The 27558-nt window shown below is 32.6% G+C and overlaps 1 protein-coding gene across 1 annotated transcript; it reads right to left on the reverse strand.

The window, feature by feature from the left end:
* Positions 1-1743: 1743 nt before the first annotated feature.
* On the reverse strand, positions 1744-22228 carry LOC148950680 (uncharacterized). The gene is made up of 2 exons (XM_089091919.1): positions 22111-22228; positions 1744-2135 (listed from the first exon to the last, which is right to left on the reverse strand). The coding sequence occupies exons 1-2, from the start codon at positions 22226-22228 to the stop codon at positions 1744-1746; spliced, it is 510 nt and encodes a 169-aa protein (XP_088948045.1).
* Between the last annotated feature and the right edge of the window lie 5330 nt (positions 22229-27558).

Consider the following 27558-nt stretch of genomic DNA (forward strand, 5'->3'; position numbering starts at 1 on the left):
TTTTACGAATCTCCGTTTTGTTACGCAGTACAGTTTTGTTTTTTATCGTGTTGGATTTATTTTTTGCTCATCACAAAGGTAACAGGTATTCAAATAGCTTCCTTTATGAAATATGGCGACCACTATTTTTGTTAAAAAATCTAAACAAGTCAGTTAGTCTTTCTAGGAAATTTAATTCTTGTAAAACCAAGCTAAGGATTGTCAGATAAAGTTTCTAGCTTTTTTCTATTGGATGCTTTAATATGAATATTGTTTTTGCCGTATCTTAGATCCTTTAAATAGTCTCTATCTTATGAGCTTCTGCTATTAAATAACAGTAAACTGTATTATATTTTACAGTTATATCATTCTCATTTTAAACCTAGATTGTGGCTTTTACGGCTTTTGTGCCTTTTTGAATACGGCCTTTTGGATCTTTACTGCCTAAACGTTATTTCAGTTCAATTTACGAGATTTACGACAATTTACGACATCATGTAATTCAAATAAAAAAACAATATATTTCTTTGTATATAGTCAGCTTCTCATAGGAAAACAATAGTTGTCAGTGGACTAAAAATTTTGTTTTCCCGTGTTTTCACCTATGGTGAACATAAAGAAACAGTCATTAGGCCCGTTATTTTGCACTAAGATCTTACATCTAAGATCTAACATATTTCTGCAAAGATTTCCGTTCTTTTAACTCATCTTTGTTCTAAGATCTTACAGCTCACTGATGTTAGAAAAAGTTGGAAAGACGCCATCTTTCTTCCATATAGAACAATGATGAGAGGACTTTGATGATATACTCATCATTGTTCTCAGACCGCTGATCAGAGCGGAATGATAAAAGACGTTTGCAAAAGAATGGCATAAGATGTAAGATCTTAGTGCTAAAATTTCACTTTTAAGCGTTCTTTCAAAAGATGTAAGATCTTAGCACATAGATAAGTAAAAGAACGGCCCTATTGTTTTTTGCTTTAGAGCCATCTATTCTATTTACCAACATACCCAAAGGCTACATACCAAGGTTACTTTTTACCAGAGAATTATACGGCTGATGTGGAAATTATAGAATGTTGAGATTCCTGCTGAATTGCTCTGTCTTTTTTAAATTCACTGGAGAATTGCATATCTAAAAGGGTGGTTTTTCTAATTTGTTTTGGTAAGCCGCCTAAGACCTCTTTGATCTAGTCAATTTGATTCTGGGAATACGCCCCTGAACAGATGAATACTAAACTGAAGAGTTAAAAATTTTACAATATAGAAGATAGATGGAATAATTTTAGGAAAATAGTTTGTGAAGTTGCAGATTGTGTCTTCGGGAAAAAAGTTGGAAATGCAGCTAGGAATATTAATAACAATGCTGTATGTTTAATAGAGAGGAGGAGGGGCTTGTAGAAGAAACTATTTGAGTGATATATGAAAATAAGAGGAATGTCAAGAAAATGGAGAAAGCATTAAAATATGAACTAAGGAGGTGTGAAGTGGAGATCGCGGATAAAATTGCCAAAGACCTGGAAGATGCAGCCAGACTGCATAACAGTAAAATATTGCGCTGGAATGTTAATAAATTGAGAACGAATAGTCAATCTAGACCTGTACCAGTTAAAGATTGGAACTGGGTCACAATTAGTCATAAGGAAAGAGTTTAAAAAATATCAGCCGAACATTTTTAGAACGTACTAAACCGTCATAGAGATACAGGAAATGATATAGAAAAGAATGAAAAAGTTTGTGGCACTTTGCATGCGACTTACTTACTTAATCCTCGTGCTGGGGTTGCGTTGACAGAGTCGTCAGCCTTCTCCACTTGGGATGGCCAGCAGAAAAGGCTTCTGCATCTGACAGCGAAATTCCAGCCTGATCCTGGAATTTCTCGAGACTGTCGTTCCAACGGAACTTGGGCCTTCCTCTTGGACGTTTCAAGCCAATACTGATTGGTTCAAAGTCATAAAGGATCCGAGTCGAAATGTCGGCATGCAGCCACAAAAGATATCCAAACCAGCGAAGTGTCTGGTAGGCAGCCTGGCGTGACAAGGGTGACTTGGAAGTCAAACTTCGCAAGCGGTCATTGCTGACAAAGTCTGAGCATTGGGTTCCCTTAATTCTCTGAAGCCACTTAGATTGAAGAGTGTCGAGACGGCACTGAACAGCTGCAGTTGTAGGTCAAGTCTGAACTTCGTACAGAAGGATCGAATAGACTGAGGCTCCAATGGCTTTCGTTTTAATTTTTGGAAAAGGGGAATCACCTAGTAATTTTAGGAAACATCTAATTAAACCCCTCATTAAGAAAGGTGACAAGAGTGAGTGTAGCTCTTATGGATGCATTAGCTTGTTTTCTTTAGGAAGCAAGTCACTTAGTATGAGAATACTTTTTAGACTTAGAAATGCTGTAGACACAGTTTTAAGAGAAGAATGGTGTGGTTTTAGGAAGGGGAGAGGAAGCTTCAACCAAATTTTCCCTCTTAGAGTAATAATTGAGAAGTGCCTGAGTCGCTGAACCCCCTTAGTCTTAATTTTTATAGATTATGCCCAAGCGTTTGACTCAGCTGATAGTTGAGCTACAACGAAGGTGCTATCCTTGCATGGTATACCAGATAACTACATTAAAGTGATTAGTACAATTGCAATGTACGAGAATAACATTGGTGTGGTTAAAGTAGTAAATGAGGTTAGTAGTTGGTTTCGTACTAAATGAGGAGCTAAGCAGGGTTGTGTCCTATCCCTATCTATATGGATCATTTCGAAGGACTTTGTCTTAAGGAGCAGAGCAAAGGCAGTGGAAGAACACGGAATCAATTAGGGAAGTAAAACACTCCTAAACTCAGATTAAGCTGATGATTTAAGCATTCTGGATCAAAATGTTAGCAAAATTTTTAGAGGTTTTGCGAGTTTAGTGTGCAAGAGTAGGCTTGAACCGGTCCGGTCAAACTTTGATCATCTTTTCTGATCAAACTTTGATCATCTTTTCAGGCAAAAATTTCATCAAAGTGATCAAAGACTTGAAAGCCTAATTTTATGTAGTTTTTATTTCTTACAGCTCGATTTCAAAAGACCATTACACAGGGAAGTTTTATCTCTAGTCTTTATTAAGCCTTTTTATGATTTTGATTGTAAAGTTTGAAGTCTTGAACAAAAGTGTTTTAAGAATAAAAAAGTGCAATCACCCACACACCTTAGAATTAACTTTAGAATCAATGGTAATTGAACTAAGGTCTAATATAAGATCCCAAATATATTTTGTAAAAGAAATAGGCTAAAATTTTTTTTGTATTTATCAATTTATGTGAGCCCTTCAGATACTTAGTCGGTTGTTTACCTAACTCATTGGGCTCAGTCTAAGTTTGCTAGAGGACAAATTATATTTCTATTATTATATTATATTATATAACTGTTTTTATATTGTGTTATATAATTATATTATATAACTGTTAGAAAATCATACTTTATCAGAAATACGCTTTTAAAGAATCCACAATAAAGAATTATTAAGTTAACAAAAGGCAATTTAACAGTTTTGACAAGTTTTAGCAGGTACCTGTGCATTTTATGGTACAAACCGCTATATACTGTAAATTAAACTATTATATATTCATTCTATTTTATTATATTTCATTAGCATCAACCAAACTTGATTTAGTGGTGTGTTGACATGTGTTGGTGTGTTGGACACATGTCGTCATCTGCTGGGCGCCACGATGAGTCTGGGTGCGGATTGAACGTGCAACAAGTACAAGTAAGTACAAGTACCATAAAATGCACAAGTACCACTTTAGCATTGAGTGATTTTTTTGACGTAACACTGAATAATGAAAACAAAAAAAATAAATAAAACTTAAAAGAATGTAATAAAATTAATTATCTGTCTAAGACATTGTTAAACATAAAATTCGATTTTTTTAGTTCACAATTTACTTTCAATTATACTCTTACATTTTATAATTATAGTGGTTATCATGTTTGTATACCCTATACACGGAAACTGGGGAGGGCGAGGCAAATAGTGGATTGAAATGGACCCACTTATCTCCCAAGTCTAAACTGAGGAAATATTGAAAAACCACACTAAAAAACGAAAAACAAAAATCCAAACTCTTAACCATAAAAGTAGTAACCATCTTTTGAATTTGGGTGAAGCTATAGCAATTTGAAATATCATATGGAATTTGGGTGAAGCTATAGCAATTTGAAATATCATATGGAATTTGCTTGAAGCTATATACTTTGCTATTCTACAGGGGCATTACACCTTTGCCAAGAGATTTACGCAATTTAAGGGCAAGTTTTTCTGACATAGATTTCTAGTTCATGATATACAAGTTTTTTTTTAGGTTAAATCCGTGGTCATTCATCTGTAAGTTGATTAGTAGGTTTTTTTTTTAAACTTGGCTAATAGGTTTTTAAACCTATTACTACGAACGCTACATGCATTCTATTTTTGGAACTAGGAGCGAGATTGTGTGATGCTATCAGACTGGTTTCGTTTCATGGGTTCATTAATAGAAGGACTAATGTTTTTGAAAAGGGTAATTACTTCTTTAGTTTACGAGAATTTGCGATTTTTTTGCGAAAAGATATTTGCGTAAAGGTATTTCGATGGTTAAGAATGCCTAACGGGTAATTAAAGAATGAGGAATGGTATGCTATAATTAGAATGATTTTAAGTTGAAAAATTGTGACGTAAAAATAACTCAGTTATTTGCTTGCGTGTATAGGAATTCCCATGTTATTTGCTTGCTTGTATTTTGTGTTAAAATAAGTAGTTTTTGTATCTTTTAAAAGAGCTTTAAGGGTTTTGAGAGACTTAGTTGCCTAATTCCATGTGGTTTTCCTTTATTTGGTGGTCATTAAAAACGAAATTTTTGTGTTAAATAAGTAGTTTTTGTATCTTTTAAAAAAGCTTTAAGGGGTTTGAGAGACTCAGTTCCCTAATTTCGTGTGGTTTTCCTTTATTTATTGGTCATTTGTTGTATCTATTAAAAGAACTTTACAGGGTATGAGAGACTCAGTTGCCTAATTCCGTGTGATTTTTCTTTACTTGATGGTCATTAAAAACGTAATTTTTGTGTTAAATAAGTAGTTTTTGTATATTTTAAAAGAGCTTTAAGGGGTTTGAGAGACTCAGTTGCCTGATTCAATGTGGTTTTTTTTTACTTTGTTTTCAATAAAAACTATACTTTGTGGTAATTGTTTGTATATTTTAAAAGATCTTTAAAGGGTTTGAGAGACTCAGTTGCCTAATTCCGTGTGATTTTTCTTTACTTGATGGTCATTAAAAACGAAATTTTTGTGTGTTAAATCAGTAGTTTTTGTATCTTTTAAAAGACCTTTACGGGGATTGAGAGACTCAGTTGCCGGATTCCGTTTGGTTTTTCTTTACTTGGTGGTCATTAAAAACGAAACTTGTTGGTGATTTGTTGTATCTTTTAAAATATCTTTACAGGGATTGAGAGACTCAGTTGCCTAATTCCGTGTGATTTTTATTTACTTGTTGGTCATTAAAGACGAAATTTTTGTGTTATATAAGGAGTATTTGTATCTTTTAAATGAACTTTAAGGGGTTTGAGAGACTCAGTTGCCTGACTCCGTGTGGTTTTTCTTTACTTGGTGGTAATTAAAAACGAAATTTTTGTGTTAAATAAGTAGTTTTTGTATCTTTTAAAAGAGCTTTAAGGGGATTGAGAGACTCAGTTGCCGGATTCCATGTGGTTTTTCTTTTCTTAGTAGGCATTAAAAAAGAAATTTTTGTGTTAAATAAGTAATTTTTGTATCTTTTAAAAGAGCTTTACGGGGATTGAGAGACTCAGTTGCCGGATTCTGTGTGGTTTTTCTTTACTTGGTGGTCATTAAAAACGAAATTTGTGTGTTAAATAAGTAGTTTTTGTATCTTTTAAAAGAGCTTTACAGGGTTTGAGAGACTAAGTTGCCTAATTCCGTGTGATTTTTCTTTACTTGATGGTCATTAAAAACGAAATTTTTGTGTTAAATAAGTAGTTTTTGTATCTTTTAAAAGAGCATTAAGGGGTTTGAGAGACTCAGTTGCCTGATTCCGCGTGGTTTTTCTTTACCTGGTGGTCATTTTTTGTATCTTTTAAAAGTGCGTTACAGGGTTTTAGATACTCAGTTGCCTAATTCAGTGTGTTTGTTCTTTACTTGTTGGTCATTAAAAACGTAATTTTTGTGTTAAATAAGTTGTTTTTGTATCTTTTATATGAGCTTTATGGGGTTTGAGAGACTCAGTTGCCTGATTCCGAGTGTTTTTTGTTTACTTTGTTGTCGTAAAAAACAAAATTTTTGTGTTAAATAAGTAGTTTTTTTATATTTTAAAAGAGCTTTACGGGGATTGAGAGACTCAGTTGCCTTATTCTGTGTGGTTTTTCTTTACTTGTTGGTCATTAAAAACGAAATTTTTGTGTTAAATAAGTAGTTTTTGTATCTTTTAAAAGAGCTTTAGCGGGATTGAGAGACTCAGTTGCCGGATTCCGTGTGGTTTTTCTTTATTTTGTAGTAATTAAAAACGAAATTTTTGTGTTAAATAAGTAGTTTTTGTATATTTTAAAATATTTTTACTGGGATTGAGAGACTCAGTTGCCAAATTCCGTGTGCTTTTTCTTTACTTGGTCGTCGTTAAAAACGAAATTTTTGTGTTAAATAAGTAGTTTTTGTATCTTTTAAAAGAGCTTTACGGGGATTGAGAGACTCAGTTGCTGGATTCCATGTGGTTTTTATTTTCTTGGTGTTCATTTTTTGTATCTTTTTTAATAGATGTACTGATTTTGAGAGTCTCAGGTGCCGTATTCCTTTTGTTTTTCCTGTTCTTTTTGTTCATTAAAAACGAAATTTTTGTGTTAAATAAGTAGTTTTTGTATCTTTGAAAAGAGCTTGATGGGGTTTGAGAGACTCAGTTGCCTGATTCCGTGTGGTTTTTCTTTACTTGGTGGTCATGCGTTGTATCTTTTAAAAGAGCTTTACAGAGTTTGAGAGACTCAGTTGCCTAATTCCGTGTGGTTTTCCTTTACTTGGTGGTCATTAAAAACGAAATTTTTGTGTTAAATCAGTAGTTTTTGTATCTTTTAAAGGAGCTTTACCGGGATTGAGAGACTCTGTTGCCTTATTCCATGTGTTTTTTCTTTACTTGGTGGTCATTAAAAACTAAATTTTTTTGTTAAATAATTATTTTTGTATCTTTTAAAAGAGCTTTACGGGGATTGAGAGACTCAGTTGCCGGATTCCATGTGGTTTTTCTTTAATTTGTGGTCATTAAAAACGAAATTTTTGTGTTAAATCAGTAGTTTTTGTATCTTTTAAAAGAGCTTTAAGGGGTTTGAGAGACTCAGTTGCCTGATTCCGTGTGGTTTTTTCTTTAGTTGTTGGTCATTTTTTTTATATTTTAAAAGAGCTTTACAGTGTTTGAGAGACTAAGTTGCCTAATTCCGTGTGGTTTTCCTTTACTTGGTGGTCATTAAAAACGAAATTTTTGTGTTAAATCAGTAGTTTTTGTATCTTTTAAAAGAGCTTTAAGGGGTTTGAGATACTCAGTTGCCTGATTCCGTGTGGTTTTTATTTACTTGGTGTTCATTTGTTGTATTTTTTAAAAGAGCTTTACAGCGTTTGAGAGACTCAGTTGCCTAATTCCGTGTGATTTTTTCTTTACTTGATGGTCATTAAAAACGAATTTTTTGTGTTAAATAAGTAGTTTTTGTATCTTTTAAAAGAGCTTTAAGGGGTTTGAGAGACTCAGTTGCCTGATTCCGTGTGGTTTTTCTTTACTTGGTGGTCATTAAAAACGAAATTTTTGTGTTAAATAAGTAGTTTTTGTATCTTTTAAAAGAGCTTTACGGGGATTGAGAGACTCAGTTGCCGGATTCCATGTGGTTTTTCTTTACTTTGTTGTCATTAAAAACTAAATTTTTGTGTTAAATAAGTAGTTTTTGTATCTTTTAAAAGAACTTTACTGGGATTGAGAGACTCAGTTTTACCTTGTCACAGTTACATTTTCTTGATTTTTCAAAGTTCATTTTGAATTTCTTTCGTTGAAATGCAAGAGTTGGAATATTTCAGTAGTGTTTGTTTGTGGTTTACCTTGTCACAGTTACATTTTCTTGATTTTTCAAAGTTCATTTTGAATTTCTTTCGCTGAAATGCAAGAGTTGAAATATTTCAGTAGTGTTTGGTTGTGGTTTACCTTGTCACAGTTACATTTTCTTGATTTTTCAAAGTTCATTTTGAATTTCTTTCACTGAAATGCAAGAGTTGGAATATTTCAGTAGTGTTTGGTTGTGGTTTACCTTGTCACAGTTACATTTTCTTGATTTTTCAAAGTTCATTTTGAATTTCTTTCGCTGAAATGCAAGAGTTGGAATATTTCAGTAGTGTTTGGTTGTGGTTTACCTTGTCACAGTTACATTTTCTTGATTTTTCAAAGTTCATTTTGAATTTCTTTCGTTGAAATGCAAGAGTTGGAATATTTCAGTAGTGTTTGGTTGTGGTTTACCTTGTCACAGTTACATTTTCTTGATTTTTCAAAGTTCATTTTGAATTTCTTTCGTTGAAATGCAAGAGTTGGAATATTTCAGTAGTGTTTGGTTGTGGTTTACCTTGTCACAGTTACATTTTCTTGATTTTTCAAAGTTCATTTTGAATTTCTTTCGCTTTATTGCAAGAGTTGGTATATTTCAGTAGTGTTTGGTTGTGGTTTACCTTGTCACAGTTACATTTTCTTGATTTTTCAAAGTTCATTTTTAATTTCTTTCATTGAAATGTAAGAGTTGGAATATTTCATTAGTGTTTGGTTGTGGTGTACCATGTCACAGTTACATTTTCTAGATTTTTCAAAGTTCATTTTGAATTTCTTTCGCTGAAATGCAAGAGTTGGAATATTTCAGTAGTGTTTGGTTGTGGTTTACCATGTCACAGTTACATTTTCTTGATTTTTTAAAAGTTTATTTTGAATATATTTCGTTTAAATGCAAGAGTTGGAATATTTCAGTAGTGTTTGGTTGTGGTTTACCTTGTCACAGTTACATTTTTCTGATTTTTCAAAGTTCATTTTGAGGTTGTGGTTTACCTTGTCACAGTTACATTTTCTTGATTTTTCAAAGTTCATTTTGAATTTCTTTCGCTGAAATGCAAGAGTTGGAATATTTCAGTGTCACAGTTACATTTTCTTGATTTTTCAAAGTTCATTTTGAATTTCTTTCCTTGAAATACAAGAGTTGGAATATTTCAGTAGAGTTTGGTTGTGGTTTACCTTGTCCCAGTTTCATTTTCTTGATTTCCCAAATTTCATTGTGAATTTATTTCGTTGAAATGCAAGAGTTTGAATATTTCAGTAGTGTTTGTTTATGATTTACCGTGTCACAGTTACATTTTCTTGATTTTTCAAGTTCATTTTGAATTTCTTTCGTTGAAATGCAAGAGTTGGAATATTTCAGTAGTGTTTGGTTGTGGTTTACCTTGTCACAGTTACATTTTCTTGATTTTTCAAAGTTCATTTTGAATATCTTTCATTGAAATGCAAGAGTTGGAATAGTTCAGTAGTGTTTGGCTGTGGTTTAACTTTTCACAGTTAGTTTTTCTTGATTTTTGAATGTTAATTTTGAATTTCTTTCTTTGAAATGCAAGAGTTGGAATATTTCAGTAGTGTTTGGTTGTGGTTTACATTGTCACAGTTACATTCTCTTGATTTTTCAACGTTCATTTTGAATTTCTTTCGTTGAAATGAAAGAGTTGGAATATTTCAGTAGTGTTTGGTTGTGGTTTACCTTGTCACAGTTACATTTTCTTGATTTTTCAAAGTTCATTTTGAATTTCTTTCGTTGAAATGCAAGAGTTGGAATATTTCAGTAGTGTTTGGTTGTGGTTTACCTTGTCACAGTTACATTTTCTTGATTTTTCAAAGTTCATTTTGAATTTCTTTCGTTGAAATGCAAGAGTTGGAATATTTCAGTAGTGTTTGGTTGTGGTTTACCTTGTCACAGTTACATTTTCTTGATTTTTCAAAGTTCATTTTGAATTTCTTTCGTTGAAATGCAAGAGTTGGAATATTTCAGTAGTGTTTGGTTGTGGTTTACCTTGTCACAGTTACATTTTCTTGATTTTTCAAAGTTCATTTTGAATTTCTTTCGTTGAAATGCAAGAGTTGGAATATTTCAGTAGTGTTTGGTTGTGGTTTACCTTGTCACAGTTACATTTTCTTGATTTTTCAAAGTTCATTTTGAATTTCTTTCGTTGAAATGCAAGAGTTGGAATATTTCAGTAGTGTTTGCTTGTGGTTTACCTTGTCACAGTTACATTTTCTTGATTTTTCAAAGTTCATTTTGAATCATTCAAGAAACGTGATTAAACACGTTTTTAAACTACATGCTATTTGCATGCCTTTCCTTGACACCTTTCCAAACGAGCGGGGATTCCCCGCTGGTTCCTCCACAGTGCAAAAAAGTGAGCAGTACGAAAACTCCACGTTTTCAACCAGACTGGTTTTTTAGACAACACACCCACAGAGATGACACACACACATAGAGACGAGACACGCACAGACACGACACTCAACCAGAGTCATAGTGAGAGAGATATCCAAAAAGTTGGGTTGATCTAGGTTCACTTAGAGTGGCGCACCACTCTAAGTGAACCTAGATCAACCCAACTTTTTGGATATCTCTGGATATAACTTCTTCTCGGGATCTCTGGATATAACTGGATATAACTTTTTGGATATAACTGTGACACTGAAATATTCCAACTCTTGCATTTCAGCGAAAGAAATTCAAAATGAACTTTGAAAAATCAAGAAAATGTAACTGTGACAAGGTAAACCACAACCTCAAAATGAACTTTGAAAAATCAATAAAATGTAACTGTGACAATTTAAAACACAACCAAACAATACTGAAATATTCCAACTCTTTCATTTCAAAGAAATATATTAAAAAAGAACTTTTGAAAAATCAAGAAAATGTAACTGTGACAATGTAAACCACAACCAAACACTACTGAAATATTCCAACTCTTGCATTTCAACGAAAGAAATTCAAAATGAACTTTGAAAAATCAAGAAAATGTAACTGTGACAAGGTAAACCACAACCAAACACTACTGAAATATTCCAACTCTTGCATTTCAACGAAAGAAATTCAAAATGAACTTTGAAAAATCAAGAAAATGTAACTGTGACAAGGTAAACCACAACCAAACACTACTGAAATATTCCAACTCTTGCATTTCAACGAAAGAAATTCAAAATGAACTTTGAAAAATCAAGAAAATGTAACTGTGACAAGGTAAACCACAACCAAACACTACTGAAATATTCCAACTCTTGCATTTCAACGAAAGAAATTCAAAATGAACTTTGAAAAATCAAGAAAATGTAACTGTGACAAGGTAAACCACGAGCAAACACCACCGGAATATTCCAACTCTTTCATTTCAACGAAAGAAATTCAAAATGAACTTTGAAAAATCAAGAAAATGTAACTGTGACAAGGTAAATCATAAGCAAACACTACTGAAATATTCCAACTCTTGCATTTCAACGAAAGAAATTAAAAAATCAAATATTATAAAAATATAAAATGTACATGAGACAAGTCAAACCACAACCAAACACTACTGAAATATTCCAACTCTTGCATTTCAAAGAAAGAAATTCATAATGAACTTTGAAAAATCAAGAAAATGTAACTGTGACAAGGTAAACCACAACCAAACTCTACTGAAATATTCCAAATATTGCATTTCAACGAAAGAAATTCAAAATGAACTTTGAAAAATCATGAAAATGTAACTGTGACAAGGTAAACCATAACCAAACACTACTGAAATATTCCAACTCTTGCATTTCAACGAAAGAAATTCAACATTAACTTTGAAAAATCAAGAAAATGTAACTCTGACAAGGTAAAACACAACCAAACACTACTGAAATAATCCAACTCTTGCACTTCAACGAATTAAATTCAAATGAACTTTGAAAAATCAAGAAAATGTAACTGTGACGCTGAAATATTCCAACTCTTGCATTTCAGCGAAAGAAATTCAAAATGAACTTTTGAAAAATCAAGAAAATGTAACTTTGACAAGGTAAACCACAACCAAACACTACTGAAATATTCCAACTCTTGCATTTCAGCGAAAGAAATTCAAAATGAACTTTGAAAAATCAAGAGAATGTAACTGTGACAAGGTAAACCACAACCATATACTACTGAAATATTCCAACTCTTGCATTTCAACCAAAGATATTCAAAATGAACTTTTGAAAAATCAAAAAAATGTAACTGTGACAAGGTAAACCACAACCAAACACTACTGAAATATTCCAACTCTTGTATTTTAGTGAAAGAAATTCAAAATGAACTTTGAAAAATCAAGAAAATGTAACTGTGACAAGGTAAATCACAACCAAACAGAACTGAAATATTCCAACTCTCGCATTTCAACGAAAGAAATTCAAAATGAACTTTGAAAAATCAAGAAAATGTAACTGTGACAAGGTAAACCACAACCAAACACTACTGAAATATTCCAACTCTTGCATTTCAACGAAAGAAATTCAAAATGGACTTTTGAAAAATCAAGAGAATTTAACTGTGACAAGGTAAAACAAAACCAAACGCTAATTTAATATTACAAATATTTCATTTAATATTAATAAATTCAAAATTAAATTTTTAAAAATCAAGAAATTTTAAATGTTACAAGGTAAAACACAGCAAAAAACTGCTGAAATATTCCAACTCTTCCATTTCAACGAAAGAAATTCAAAATGAACTTTGAAAAATCAAGAAAATGTAACTGTGACAAGGTAAACCACAACCAAACACTACTGAAATATTCCAACTCTTGCATTTCAACTAAAGAAATTCAAAATGAACTTGGAAATATAAAGAAAATGTAACTGTGACTAGGTAAAACACAACCAATCCCTCCTGACCTAGTCAAACTCTTGAATTTCATCGAAAGAAATTCAAAATGAACTTTGAAAAATCAAGAAAATGTAACTGTGACAAGGTAAACCACAACCAAACACTACTGAAATATTCCAACTCTTGCATTTCAACGAAAGAAATTCAAAATGAACTTTGAAAAATCAAGAAAATGTAACTGTGACAAGGTAAACCACAACCAAACACTACTGAAATATTCCAACTCTTGCATTTCAGCGAAAGAAATTCAAAATGAACTTTGAAAAATCAAGAAAATGTAACTGTGACAAGGTAAACCACAACCAAACACTACTGAAATATTCCAACTCTTGCATTTCAACGAAAGAAATTCAAAATGAACTTTGAAAAATCAAGAAAATGTAACTGTGACAAGGTAAACCACAACCAAACACTACTGAAATATTCCAACTCTTGCATTTCAGCGAAAGAAATTCAAAATGAACTTTGAAAAATCAAGAAAATGTAACTGTGACAAGGTAAACCACAACCAAACACTACTGAAATATTCCAACTCTTGTATTTCAACGAAAGAAATTCAAAATGAACTTTGAAAAATCAAGAAAATGTAACTGTGACAAGGTAAACCACAACCAAACACTACTGAAATATTCCAACTCTTGCGTTTCAGCGAAAGAAATTCAAAATGAACTTTGAAAAATCAAGAAAATGTAACTGTGACAAGGTAAACCACAACCAAACACTACTGAAATATTCCAACTCTTGCATTTCAACGAAAGAAATTCAAAATGAACTTTGAAAAATCAAGAAAATGTAACTGTGACAAGGTAAACCACAACCAAACACTACTGAAATATTCCAACTCTTGCATTTCAGCGAAAGAAATTCAAAATGAACTTTGAAAAATCAAGAAAATGTAACTGTGAGAATGTAAATCACAAACGAGCACTACTGAACTATTCCAACTCTTGCATTTCAGCGAAAGAAATTCAAAATAATCTTTGAAAAATCAAGAAAATGTAACCGTGACAAGGTAAACCACAACCAAACACTACTGAAATATTCCAACTCTTGCATTTCAGCGAAAGAACTTCAAAATGAACATTGAAAAATCAAGAACATGTAACTGTGACACCGTCACCCACACCAAAACACACCTGTACTATACCGACTCTTGCCTGTCATCGAAAGAAATTCAAAATGAACTTTGAAAAATCAAGAAAATGTAACTGTGACAAGGTAAAACTGAGTCTCTCAATCCCCGTAAAGCTCTTTTAAAAGATACAAAAACTACTTATTTAACACAAAAATTTCTTTTTTAATGACCACCAAGTAAACAAAAAACACCTGGAATCCTGCAACTGTGTCTCTAATTCCCATTAAAGATATTTTAAAATATAATCTTAATACTTTTTTATCTAATTATTTTATTTTATATTTACAACCATGTTAATTAAAATAACACGGATTTAGGTAACTGAGTCTCTCAATCCCCTGAAAGCTCTTTTAAAACATACAAAAACTACTTATTTAACACAAAAATTTTGTTTTTAATGACCGTCAAGTAAAGAAAAATCACACGGAATTAGGCAACTGAGTCTCTCAAACCCTGTAAAGCTCTTTTAAAAGATACAACAAATGACCCCCAAGTAAAGAAAAACCACGCGGAATCAGGCAACTGAATCTCTCAATCCCCTTAAAGCTCTTTTAAAAGATACAAAAACTACTGATTTAACACAAAAATTTCGTTTTTAATGACCACAAAGTAAAGTAAAACCACACGTAATTAGGCAACTGAGTCTCTCAAACTCTGTAAAGATATTTTAAAAGATACAAAAAATGACCACCAAGTAAAGAAAAAACCACACGGAATCAGGCAACTGAGTCTCTCAAACCCCTTAAAGCTCTTTTAAAAGATACAAAAACTAGTGATTTAACACAAAAATTTTGTTTTTAATGACCACCCAGTAAAGAAAAATCACATGGAATCCGGCAACTGAGTCTCTCAATCCCCGTAAAGCTCTTTTAAAAGATACAAAAACTACTTATTTAACACAAAAATTTTTTTTTTAATGACCCCAAAGTAAAGAAAAACCACACGGAATGAGGCAACTGAGTCTCTCAAACCCTGTAAAGCTCTTTTAAAAGATACAAAAACTACTGATTTAACACAAAAATTTCCTTTTTAATGACCACCAAGTAAAGTAAAACCACACGGAATTAGTCAACTGAGTCTCTCAAACTCTGTAAAGCTCTTTTAAAAGATACAACAAATGACCACCAAGTAAAGAAAAACCACAAGGAATCCAGCAACTGAGTCTCTCAAACCCCGTAAAGCTATTTTAAAAGAAACAAAAACTACTTATTTAACACAAAAATTTCGTTTTTAATGACCATCAAGTAAAGAAAAATCACATGAAATCCGGCAACTGAGTTTCTCCATCCCCGTAAAGCTCTTTTAAAATATACAATAACTACTTAATTAACACAAAAATTTCGTTTTTAATGACCAACCCGTAAAGAAAAACCACAGGGAATCAGGCAACTGAGTCTCTCAATCCCCTTAAAGCTCTTTTAAAAGATAAAAAAACTACTTAGTTAACAAAAAAATTTATTTTTTAATTAACACAAATTTAATAAAAACAACACGGAATCATTCAACTGAGTCTCTCAATCCCCTTAAAGATCTTTTAAAAGATACAAAAAATAATTATTTAACACAAAAATTTCGTTTTTAATGACCATCAAGTAAAGAAAAAATCACACTGAATTAGGCAACTGAGTCTCTCAAACCCTGTAAAGCTCTTTTAAAATATACAACAAATGACCCTCAAGTAAAGAAAAAACACGCGGACTCAGGCACCTGAGTCTCTCAAACACCTAAAAGCTCTTTTAAAAGATACAAAAATTACTGATTTAACACAAAAATTTAGTTTTTAATGACCACCAATTAAAGGAAAAACACAAAGAATTAGTCAACTGAGTCTCTCAAACTATGTAAAGTTATTTTAAAAGGTACAACAAATGACCACCAAGTAAAAAAAAAACACACGGAATCAGGCAACTGAGTCTCTCAATCCTCGTAAAGCTCTTTTAAAAGATACAAAAACTATTGATTTAACACAAAAATTTTGTTTTTAATGACCACCCAGTAAAGAAAAATCACATGGAATCCGGCAACTGAGTCTCTCAATCCCCGTAAAGCTCTTTTAAAAGATACAAAAACTACTTATTTAACACAAAAATTTTGTTTTTAATGACCACCAATTAAATAAAAACCACACGGAATTAGGCAACTGAGTCTCTCAAACCCTGTAAAGCTCTTTTAAAAGATAAAAAAACTACTTATTTAACACATAATTTTGTTTTTTAATGACCACAAATTAAAGGAAAACCACACATAATTAGGAAACTGAGTCTCTCAAACCATTTTATGCTATATTAAATTATACAACAAATGACAATCAATGAAAGAAAAACCACAAGTAATCCAGCAACTGAGTCTCTCAATCCCTGTAAAGTTCTTTTAAAAGATACAAAAACAACTTATTGAACAAAAACATTTCATTTTTATTGACCACCAAGTAAAGAAAAACCACACGGAATCCGGCAACTGAGTCTCTCAATCCCCGTAAAGCTCTTTTAAAAGATAAAAAAACTACTTATTTAACACAAAAATTTATTTTTTAATGACAACCAATAAAAGAAAAACCACAAGGAATCAGGCAACTGAGTCTCTCAATCCCCTTAAAGCTCTTTTAAAAGATACAAAAACTAATTATTTAACAAAAAAATTTATTTTTTAATGACCATCAATTAAAGAAACAACACACTTAATCATGCAACTTAGTCTCTCAAACCCATTACAGCTCCTTTAAAAGATATAAAAACTACTAATTTAAAAAAAAAATTTCTTTTTTAATGACCATCAAGTAAAGAAAAATCACACGGAATTAGTCAACTGAGTCTCTCAAACCCTTTAAAGCACTTTTAAAAGATACAAAAAATTACCAGCAAGTAAAGAAAAACCACACGAAATCAGGCAACTGAGTCTCTCAAACCCCTGAAAGCTCTTTTAAAAGATACAAAAATTACTGATTTAAAACAAAAATTTCGTTTTTAATGACCACCAAGTAAAGAAAAAACACACGGAATTAGGCAACTGAGTCTCTCAAACCCTGTAAAGCTCTTTTAAAAGGTACAACAAATGACCACCAAGTAAAGAAAAGACCACACGGAATCAGGCAACTGAGTCTCTCAAACCCCTTAAAGCTCTTTTAAAAGATACAAAAACTACTGATTTAACACAAAAATTTCGTTTTTAATGACCACCAAGTAAAGAAAAACCACATGGAATCCGGCAACTGAGTCTCTCAATCCCCGTAAAGCTCTTTTAAAAGATACAAAAACTACATATTTAACACAAAAATTTCGTTTTTAATGACCACCAATTAAAGAAACACCACACGGAATTAGGCAACTGAGTCTCTCAAACCCTGTAAAGCTATTTTAATAGATACAAAAACTACTGATTTAACACAAAAATTTCGTTTTTAATGACCACCAAGTAAAGGAAAACCACACGGAATTAGGCAACTGAGTCTCTCAAACTCTGTAAAACTCTTTTAAAAGATACAACAAATGACCACCAAGTAAAGGAAAACCACACGGAATTAGGCAACTGAGTCTCTCAAACTCTGTAAAGCTCTTTTAAAAGATACAACAAATGACCACCAAGTAAAGAAAAACCACATGGAATCCAGCAACTGAGTCTCTCAATCCCCTTAAAGATATTTTAAAAGATAAAAAAAAAAATAAATAAACAAAACACTTATTATTGTATTTAACATCAAGAAAAGAAAAAACACACGGAATCAGGCAACTGAGTCTCTCAATCCCCGAAAAGCTCTTTTAAAAGATACAAAAACTACTTATTTAACACAAAAATTTCGTTTTTAATGACCGCCAGGTAAAGAAAAACCACACGGAATCAGGCAACTGAGTCTCTCAAACCCCGTAAAGCTCTTTTAAAAAATAGAAAAACTACTTATTTAACACAAAAATTTCGTTTTTAACGACCACCAAGTAAAGAAAAAGCACACGGAATCAGGCAACTGAGTCTCACAAACTCTGTAAAGCTCTTTTAAAATATACAACAAATGACCACCAAGTAAAGAAAAACCACACGGAATCAGGCAACTGAGTCTCTCAAACCCCTTAAAGCTCTTTTAAAATATACAACAACTACTTATTTAAAACAAAAATTTCGTTTTTAATAACAAACAATTATAGTAAAAACACAATTAATTAGTCAACTTAGTCTCTCAATATCTGTAAAGCTATTTTAAAAGGTACAACAAATGACCACCAATTAAAGAAAAGACCACACGGAATCAGGCAACTGAGTCTCTCAAACCCCTTAAAGCTCTTTTAAAAGATACAAAAACTAGTGATTTAACACAAAAATTTCGTTTTTAATGACCACCAAGTAAAGAAAAACCAAAAGGAATCCGGCAACTGAGTCTCTCAAACCCCTTAAAACTCTTTTAATAGATACAAAATCTAATTATATAACACACAAATTTCGTTTTTAATTACCACCAAGTAAAGAAAAACTACACGGAATTAGGCAACTGAGTTTCTCAAACCCTGTAAATCTATTTTAAAAGATACAAAACTACTTATTTAACACAAAAATATTGTTTTTAATTACCACCAAGTAAATGAAAACCATAAGGAATTAGGCAACTGAGTCTCTCAAACTCTGTAAAGCTCTTTTAAAAGATACAACACATGATCACCAAGTAAAGAAAAACCACACGGAATCAGGCAACAGAGTCTCTCAAACCCCTTAAAGCTCTTTTAAAAGATACAAAAACTACTGATTTAACACAAAAATTTCGTTTTTAATGACCATCAAGTAAAGTAAAACCACACGGAATTAGGCAACTGAGTCTTTCAAACACTGTAAAGCTCTTTTAAAAGATACAACAAATGACCACCAAGTAAAGAAAAACCACATGGAATCCGGCAACTGAGTCTCTCAAACCCCTTAAAGGTCTTTTAAAAGATACAAAAACTACTTTTTTAACAAAAAAAGTTCGTTTTTATTTAAAACCAAGAATAGAAACACTACATTGAATAAGTAATCAGAGTATCTCACAACACTTAGAGATATTTTATAATATACAAAAACTACTGATTTAACACAAAAATTTCTTTTTTAATGACCACAAAGTAAAGAAAAACCACATGGAATCAGGCAACTGAGTCTCTCAAACCCCTTAAAGCTCTTTTAAAAGATACAAAAACTACTTATTTAACACAAAAATTTCGTTTTTAATGACCATCAAGTAAAGAAAAATCACACGGAATTAGGCAACTGAGTCTCTCAAACCCTGTAAAGCTCTTTTAAAAAATACAACAAATGACCGCCAAGTAAAGAAAAACCACCCGGAATCAGGCAACTGAGTCTCTCAAACCCCTTACAGCTCTTTTAAAAGATACAAAAACTACTGATTTAACACAAAAATTTCGTTTTTAATGACCACCAAGTAAAGGAAAACCACACGGAATTAGGCAACTGAGTCTCTCAAACCCTGTAAAGCTCTTTTAAAAGGTATAAAAACTACTTATTTAACACAAAAATTTCGTTTTTAATGACCACCAAGTAAAGAAAAACCACACGGAATCCGGCAACTGAGTCTCTCAATCCCCATAAAGCTCTTTTAAAAGATACAAAAACTACTTATTTAACACAAAAATTTCGTTTTTAATGACCACCAAGTGAAGAAAAATCACACGGAATCAGGCAACTGAGTCTCTCAAACCCCATAAACCTCTTTTAAATTATAAAAACACTACTTATTTAACACAAAAATTTCGTTTTTAATGACCATCAAGTAAAGAAAAATCACACGGAATTAGGCAACTGAGTCTCTCAAACCCTGTAAAGCTCTTTTAAAAGATACAACAAATGACCACAAAGTTTCGTTTTTAATGACAACCAAGTAAAGAAAAACCACATGGAATCCGGCAACTGAGTCTCTCAATCCCCGTAAAGCTCTTTTAAAAGATACAAAAACTAATAATTTAACACAAAATTTTAGTTTTTAATGACCACCAATTAAAGAAAAATCACACGGAATTAGGCAACTGAGTCTCTCAAACCCTGTAAAGCTCTTTTAAAAGATACAACAAATGACCACCAATTAAAGAAAAACCACATGGAATCAGGCAACTGAGTCTCTCAAACCCCTTAAAGCTCTTTTAAAAGATACAAAAACTACTGATTTAACACAAAAATTTCCTTTTTAATGACCACCAAGTAAAGGAAAACCACACGGAATTAGGCAACTGAGTCTCTCAAACCCTTAAAGCTCTTTTAAAAGATACAAAAACTACTTATTTTAACACAAAATACAAGCAAGCAAATAACATGGGAATTCCTATACACGCAAGCAAATAACTGAGTTATTTATACGTCACAATTTTTCAACTTAAAATCATTCTAATTATAGTATCCCATTCCTCATTCTTTAATTACCCGTGAGGCATTCTTAACCATCGCAATACCTTTACGCAAATATCTTTTCGCAAAAAATTCGCAAATCTCGTAAACTAAAGAAGTAATTACCCTTTTCAAAAACATTAGTCCTTCTATTAATGAACCCATGAAACGAAACCAGTCTGATAGCATCACGCAATCTCGCTCCTAGTTCCAAAAATAGAATGCATGTAGCGTTCGTAGTAATAGGTTTAAAAACCTATTAGCCAAGTTAAAAAAAAAAAACCTACTAATCAACTTACAGATGAATGACCACGGATTTAACCTTAAAAAAAAAACTTGTATATCATGAGCTAGAAATCTATGTCAGAAAAACTTGTCCTTAAATTGCGTAAATCTCTTGGCAAAGGTGTAATGCCCCTGTAGAATAGCAAAGTATATAGCTTCAAGCAAATTCCATATGATATTTCAAATTGCTATAGCTTCACCCAAATTCCATATGATATTTCAAATTGCTATAGCTTCACCCAAATTCAAAAGATGGTTACTACTCATAAAACGCAATTACTTTTTTCAAGCTTCAGCCGTAAAGACTCCACACACTATGTCGAACTCGCATCCTCCTTAACGCAGTTCATGCGTCTTCAGCATTTAGAAAAGTTATAGTTGTTACAAGCATACACGTAGTTTTAATTATTCAAAGGCGATGAAATTACAAGATATAAATTATGCGAGGGAACGAAAAAGCTGTAAAGTTATCGACTTGCGGATGTACCAACTATAGTTAACAATGAGTTTTTTTTTTTTTTTTTTTTTTTTTTACAATGATTTTTTTTACAAAGAATTGAACTATTCGATCAAGTAGGTATAACATTACAAGATATTCCTAAATAGACATTCAACAAAACAAGAGACATAACATTTCTTGGGTTTGAATGATACTGCTGCTGCGACACGGGTATACACGCAAAAAGATGTGGGGGAGGGGTTTTGGGCCTGTGTACACCAAAATTCCAAGATAGCTCTGGTTCTGACATATAAGATTCTCCGTATGTTTCGCCTATTTTTTTATTCTCCTAAGTCGTACCTCCCAGTGGCACAGATTGATGGAAATTCGGGGGGGGGGGCAAATATATCTTTCAAATCTGGGGGGGTCAATTTTGCTTTGTTTTTCGTTTTCCCAATAAAAACACTGAAAAGGGGTATTTTTCAATGAAAATACCAAAAAAGGGTGTTTTCAAAGTTTGAGGAGAGGGGGATGTAAGAGTGGAATGACCAATCACCTAATCGGCACCACCGTTGCCTCACTCCCAAAAAACCCTTCAAACTAGTTATCCTTCCTGTGACGAGGATAACTTTGTACTTTGCCAGAAACAGTTTTGCAACAATAAGCGAATTGTGTGGAAAATTAATAACGGGCAAAGTTCCTTTTCCATAGAAATTTTCTCTTTGTTCACCAAGGCTAAGTATTTCATATGTGCTTGAGTGTAATAGGAAGTGTAGATAAAAGATTTATTTTGCAACAAAAGATTTTCAAGCATATTTGCTTTCAATAAAATATCGTCATATCCTCAATGTTGGCCTACAAACATCAATCCATCAGTCAATAATTTAACATCACAGTTAAGAAAAATCAGTATATAGTCTCAATGACCACGACCTTTTGTCAACCTCTGTTTCCTCCAGTTCTCCTGTGTAAATATTGAATGGACATACAAAAGCAGTTAACTGTGGCTATCATACAGTTAGTCACGGCTGCTGGAGTCCGGTGACCTGTTACATCCGGGTTAAACCACAAACAGGCAAAAATTACTAAATTTGGTATAACAGCCATTTGTGGTTTGTGTCTCAGATTCGTTTTCGAAGCTTGCTTGATACTGCCTTGGCCGGATGTGGGTTCGCTTATTTCGGCCAACCAAATTCAATTTTTCCCGAAAGTAATAATTAAATAGATATTATTTCAATGAACGAGGTGTTGAGAGTAAAAAATCACTGAGCATCTCTTCATCTTAAAAATCTTGTATACCTTATTGGAAAGACCAAACAAAAGCTATTAAAAGTTTTATAAATTTTAACAGGTTCAATGAACCTGCTTAGCCGTATTAATTCGCATTCTGTGAAATAAACAGATTCGGAGCAAATTGAATTTGTCCATTTGCTCATGATAGTGAAAAGTAACACCGGAATACTGGATCTACCCATTCAAAGCATAAACTGGAAAAATACCTACAATGACTCAAGTCATTAATAGCGGATTTGTGCATGTTTTTTAGATTTGAATTTTGTTTTTTAGTAAAAGATGGCATACAGTGTAGTCTTTTCATTTTATTATGTATTTTCTTTGTCAGTATGATAATTCAAAACTGAAAACTTGCCAAAATCCACGGTCAATTTTCTCAAAATTTACAAGATTTCCCAAAATCAATGATACTACTCAGAAAGAGCATAGCCAATTTCACAATCTGAACGAAAATTCCAATTAATAAGTAGAATATTCATATCGCACATGGGTAAATACATAACTATGCTCTTCGACAGGGAGAGGTAATCCAAAACAAAATTTGACTTGAAGGACACACCTGTTGGAACATACAAAAAAACGGGCACCTCAAACTAAAATGTTTAGTTCAGTAGATAACGATTCGATTAATAGTCAGATTGTTGAAGAAAAATTCCCTTAAAATTTGGATTTTCAAGTCCGATCCGCCTCACGAACTGATTGCGAATTTTACAGGCAAATCGTCAATTGGCCCTGGTGTCTCTTTGAAATTACACATTTGTTCCAACCTTAATAAATTAATTCATCTGAAAGGCTCTTCCTACTGATTAAAAACCCAAATTTTGATTTAAAAATTCGTCAAAAAAGCTGTAGATTTTTATAGTTCATTCTCATTGTTGCTTATATTCAGTAGATGACGGTACGAAACGTGTTTAAAAATCTATTATTACTGCTGCTATTGCTACTACTACAACTAACAATTCATTGTGGTACCAAACCACCCGAGGCCAACATAGCAGCATACACTCCTCTTCCACCCCGATCTATTTGAGGCTTCACTCTCTACCCCCTCCCATGAAGTTCCAGTTTGATTGGTCAGCTAAACATAATCGAGTCATCAGAAACGAATTTAATTCTGACATACCATGCATAAACCAGCGTTATAGGCTCACTTATCCTAATGCGGGGATCCCACGAGGTCAATAAAGTTGATAAAGCTGGCCACAAAGTTAATAAACCGTTTGTCTCGCATGACTTTGTTGACTTTATTGCTGTCGGAAAAAAAAGTTGAACTGTATTTAACTTTTTCAAGAAAGTCCACAAAGTTCAACCAATAGCAGAAGACGTGTGGAAAATTTCAAATAAATAACATACAAATTAGTGTCTACAAGTATAATAGTGTATACTTTTTAAATATTTTGCTTGATAAAAGAAACAAAAAAATATGTTTTTATATTATTAAAAGGAGAAAATGCTTAAAAAGATGGTTTTCTCAGCTCCATGTCCGACTATTTCAGTTACTTTCTATGAAAAATTACTGTAAAGTCAAAAAGGTGAAATCCTTGTGTGAGTTGGACGAAATTTATGGTTCGCACTTTCACCAAAAAGTTTATTAACTTTATTGACGCCGTGGGAGCACCGCGTTATGTGTAACCACTATAACACGATATATACCTTTCACACGCCGCAAAATTACTCCCATTGCCAAGAAATAAAAACAAGGAACTTTTATGAACCAAGGGGTGTAGCCCGAATTCCATCCCAGAAGGGCCATCCCTTCCAGAAGGGATTCCATCCCAGAAGGGCTCCAGCCATTTCGAGGGGTCCGACATGAAAATTTTGGTTGTAGACTTTTATAACAAAAAACATGAATTTATATGGAATAAACATATTTAGGCGAGGGGATAAAAAAAAAAAAAAAAAACTCCTTGGCTTTGCTACTAAAAAGAAAAGGAGATATTAATGCCCTATGCTACTGTGTTAAAAGTACCCTTTATTTCCGTTAGTTTATTTTTGTGACGTATTTTCTAAGGCCAATAATATTATTCCATAAGCTTATGTCAGAATAGGATGGCTAATAACCACGCTTTTTTTATTTGTTGCTGTACCTGCGTGCTTTTACCGTGTTAAATTCTGACCCAGAAAAAAGAATAGATTTATGTGAAATTTAAGCTAGTGAAAAGACAGAAAAGTTTTCGAGTCACAGCATTCTTTACAAGTAGACTATCTTTTTGTCTGTAACACCACCGTATGAAGCTTGCCTTAATAGCAAACATAATTCAAGGTAATTTCAAGAGGTTTTCTGTTTATAAAAGCAACCACTATTTAAAGAGAAAAGTAAAATTCAAACTATTATGATAATGCTTACGTAGAGAGTTTATTTTAATAATTGATTTTAATAGCAACGAAGACCACACTGTATCCCCATAACACAAATAACAAAAGGTAAAACAACAAGGAACTATTTTAAGACAGTGAATTTTTTTCCAAATGAGTGTTTCAGCTCCACATCTAAGAGCCGTTATCAGCAAAGCACAGAAAAATATAAGCTAAAACTTAAAATAAATACATGACCACTAAAAAAGACGAAAAAAAAAGTCCCAGCATCATCACTCAAAGGAAGTTCACAACCAGGACTGAAAAACATACACGACAATTGCCTTGTTTCGTGGAAGTTTTTCAGCCCTGGTTTAATTTCATTTGAGTAATGATGCTGGAACTGTTTTTTTTTTTTAAGTTTTTGTCATCACGTATTTCATTTTAAGATGTGGCGTAATTTCAGCAGAGGTAAAAACTTGGGTCTGGGGGCGGGGGAGGGGGAAAGCAAACCGAGGTCTGGGAGGGGCAGTTGCCCCCCTGCCACGCCACAAATTACGCCCCTGATTTTAAGCCTTTTTTATATGTATCTGTCCGTTGCTGATGATGGCTCTTAGATATAAAGCCGAAATATTCATATAAAAAAAAATGTCACAATAATTTCTCGTTCTTTTACCTTTGGTTATACTCGGAGCTTATTTTCGGATGTATAGGAAACGACAAGGGTTTTTCCGTTTACACAACCAAAATCCTCGCTTTATTATCTTAAGCTAAACACCTTGACAAATACGCTTTTTTCCTATGACGTTAAAGACAAATTTTCCTGCAATGGATAAACATTTCCGATGGAATAGTTTTTTTTTCTTTTTTTTTCATTCATATATCATGCGTCAAATCAAGACTTGATTACATCAAAATTGGGTTCACAACGGCTTGCTTTACATTTAAACTTCTAATTTTCCTGTGTAAAATTTCTTAAAAAATAATGATCCCACAAATAAGTAGCCTACTCGTTCTGTAAATGACCAAAATTTATTAGTTAATCAAAGTTTCCAATCCTCATTTTTAAAAGAAATTCCCATTGGAGCACGAGCACTCTCAAGGGGGAGGACTGGGCACTTACTTCCCCTTAAGAGACCAAAAATATAAAAGCCCATCAAATAGAAAAAATAGCAGTTGTCTGGGAAATATTTTTTCAAATCTTTAACCCCCTTCCCCGAAATTTCTTTTGTAGGTGTAAAACCTCTTAACAAACTTTCAGCAGATGCCCATGCTTAAGTGTGAATCGCACGAATTGACTATAAAAAGCTGAAAAAAAATTGCATTTACAAGGCCATATCCACGAAGGGGGGGGGGGGGCGACCAGGTTTGAGCCCCCGGCCAAAATTTCGGTCCAACTCATAAAATCGTAACGAAAATGCATTTAAGCAAATTTTGGTACCCCATTTCCGACAAAGTATCCCTACCCCCCCCCCCCACAGAGCAAAAATCCTGGATACACCCTTGTGCATCTAATTAGTAATAGATGATTTATAGAAGAAGATTTCACCATTTCCGTGCTCAGTTTGGGCATAAACTGAGCACAGACTGAGCACGGATAAGCAACTGAGATAAGAAAAACACGATAGTGTCCTATGCGTTTTCTTCAGCCGTGTGATTCGTCTTAGATGCAAGGACCTTCTTCGTCAATGATCTATTTTTGTGGAATTGATTGAATTTACATCTGAGTCACTTCTGAGTCACTCTGATTGAAGTTATATCTGAGTAACATCTGAGTCACTTGCATGCCTCTGAATCTCTTTAATTATGACCGACTTGATTATTTTTTGCAATGCCAGTTAACCTGATAAAGCAATTGACGTATAGCCTAAAGTAATTGTATTTTCCTAACTGTTGATTGTCTTTGTTTCCAAGTATTAATTAAAAAAAAAACTTTCCGAAAAATAGGTTTTTCAAAGAAAAGTAAAGGCCATTTTAAACTAAAGTTCAGCAGATACAAATACCTTTTAACATTCAAACTCAAAACAACCAGAAATTACTATTAAAGAATAAATGAAACCCAAAACGAGCAGAAATTAAACAAACAATCATAGCAAAAACATACAACAAGTAATAATATAAATGAATAAATAGATCTTAAAGCGAGTAATGCTTAGATTGAATATGAATATCAAGCTTTAAACGAAAATAAATATTTTCCTATTGAAGTATAAATGAAAATTAAAACGACCAGAAATTAAATAAACAATCAATGCAAACAAAAAGTGCCAATGACGAAGTAGGTTTTAGATTTTTACAGTAAGAGAAGGAGATCATACCCAAACTCTTCTTTGTGGCGAGTTTTGTTCGTTTCAAGCTTGATTTGCATATTCAATTTAAGTTTCACTCCTTTTAAGATTTATTTATTAATTTACATTAATATCTATTGTTTGCATTGATTGTTTATTTAATTTCTGTTCGTTTTTAGTTTCATTTATACTTCAATAGGAAAATATTTTTTTTTCGTTTTAAGCTTGATATTCATATTCAATCTAAACATTACTCGCTTTAAGATCTATTTATTCATTTATATTATTACTTGTTGTATGTTTTTGCTATGATTGTTTATTTAATTTCTTTTCATTTTGGGTTTAATTTATTCTTTAATAGTAATTTCTGGTCGTTTTGAGTTTGAATTTTAAAATGTATTTGTATCTGCTGAGTTTAAGTTCAAAATGAACTTTACTTTTATTTAAAAAACTTATTTTTCGGAAAGTTTTTTTTTAATTAAATTTTGTTCGTTTTTGATTGCAAAAAAATTCAAGTTTTTTAAAATTCCTTATTTCAAAATCAAACCTAAAAAAAAAAAT

This window comes from Artemia sp. Qi Xiang Cuo, chromosome 7, assembly GCF_049724085.1.
Source record: "Artemia sp. Qi Xiang Cuo chromosome 7, ASM4972408v1, whole genome shotgun sequence".
NCBI lineage: Eukaryota > Metazoa > Arthropoda > Branchiopoda > Anostraca > Artemiidae > Artemia > Artemia sp. Qi Xiang Cuo.

Excerpts from the sequence above, each read along its gene's own strand:
- LOC148950680 (XM_089091919.1), bottom strand. The coding sequence starts at position 22,228 with ATGGCTGTTATACCAAATTTAGTAATTTTTGCCTGTTTGTGGTTTAAC. Across the intron at positions 2,136-22,110 it reads AGCCACAGTTAACTGCTTTT|CTGTTCAGTGCCGTCTCGAC; the intron begins GTATGTCCATTC and ends CTACAACTGCAG.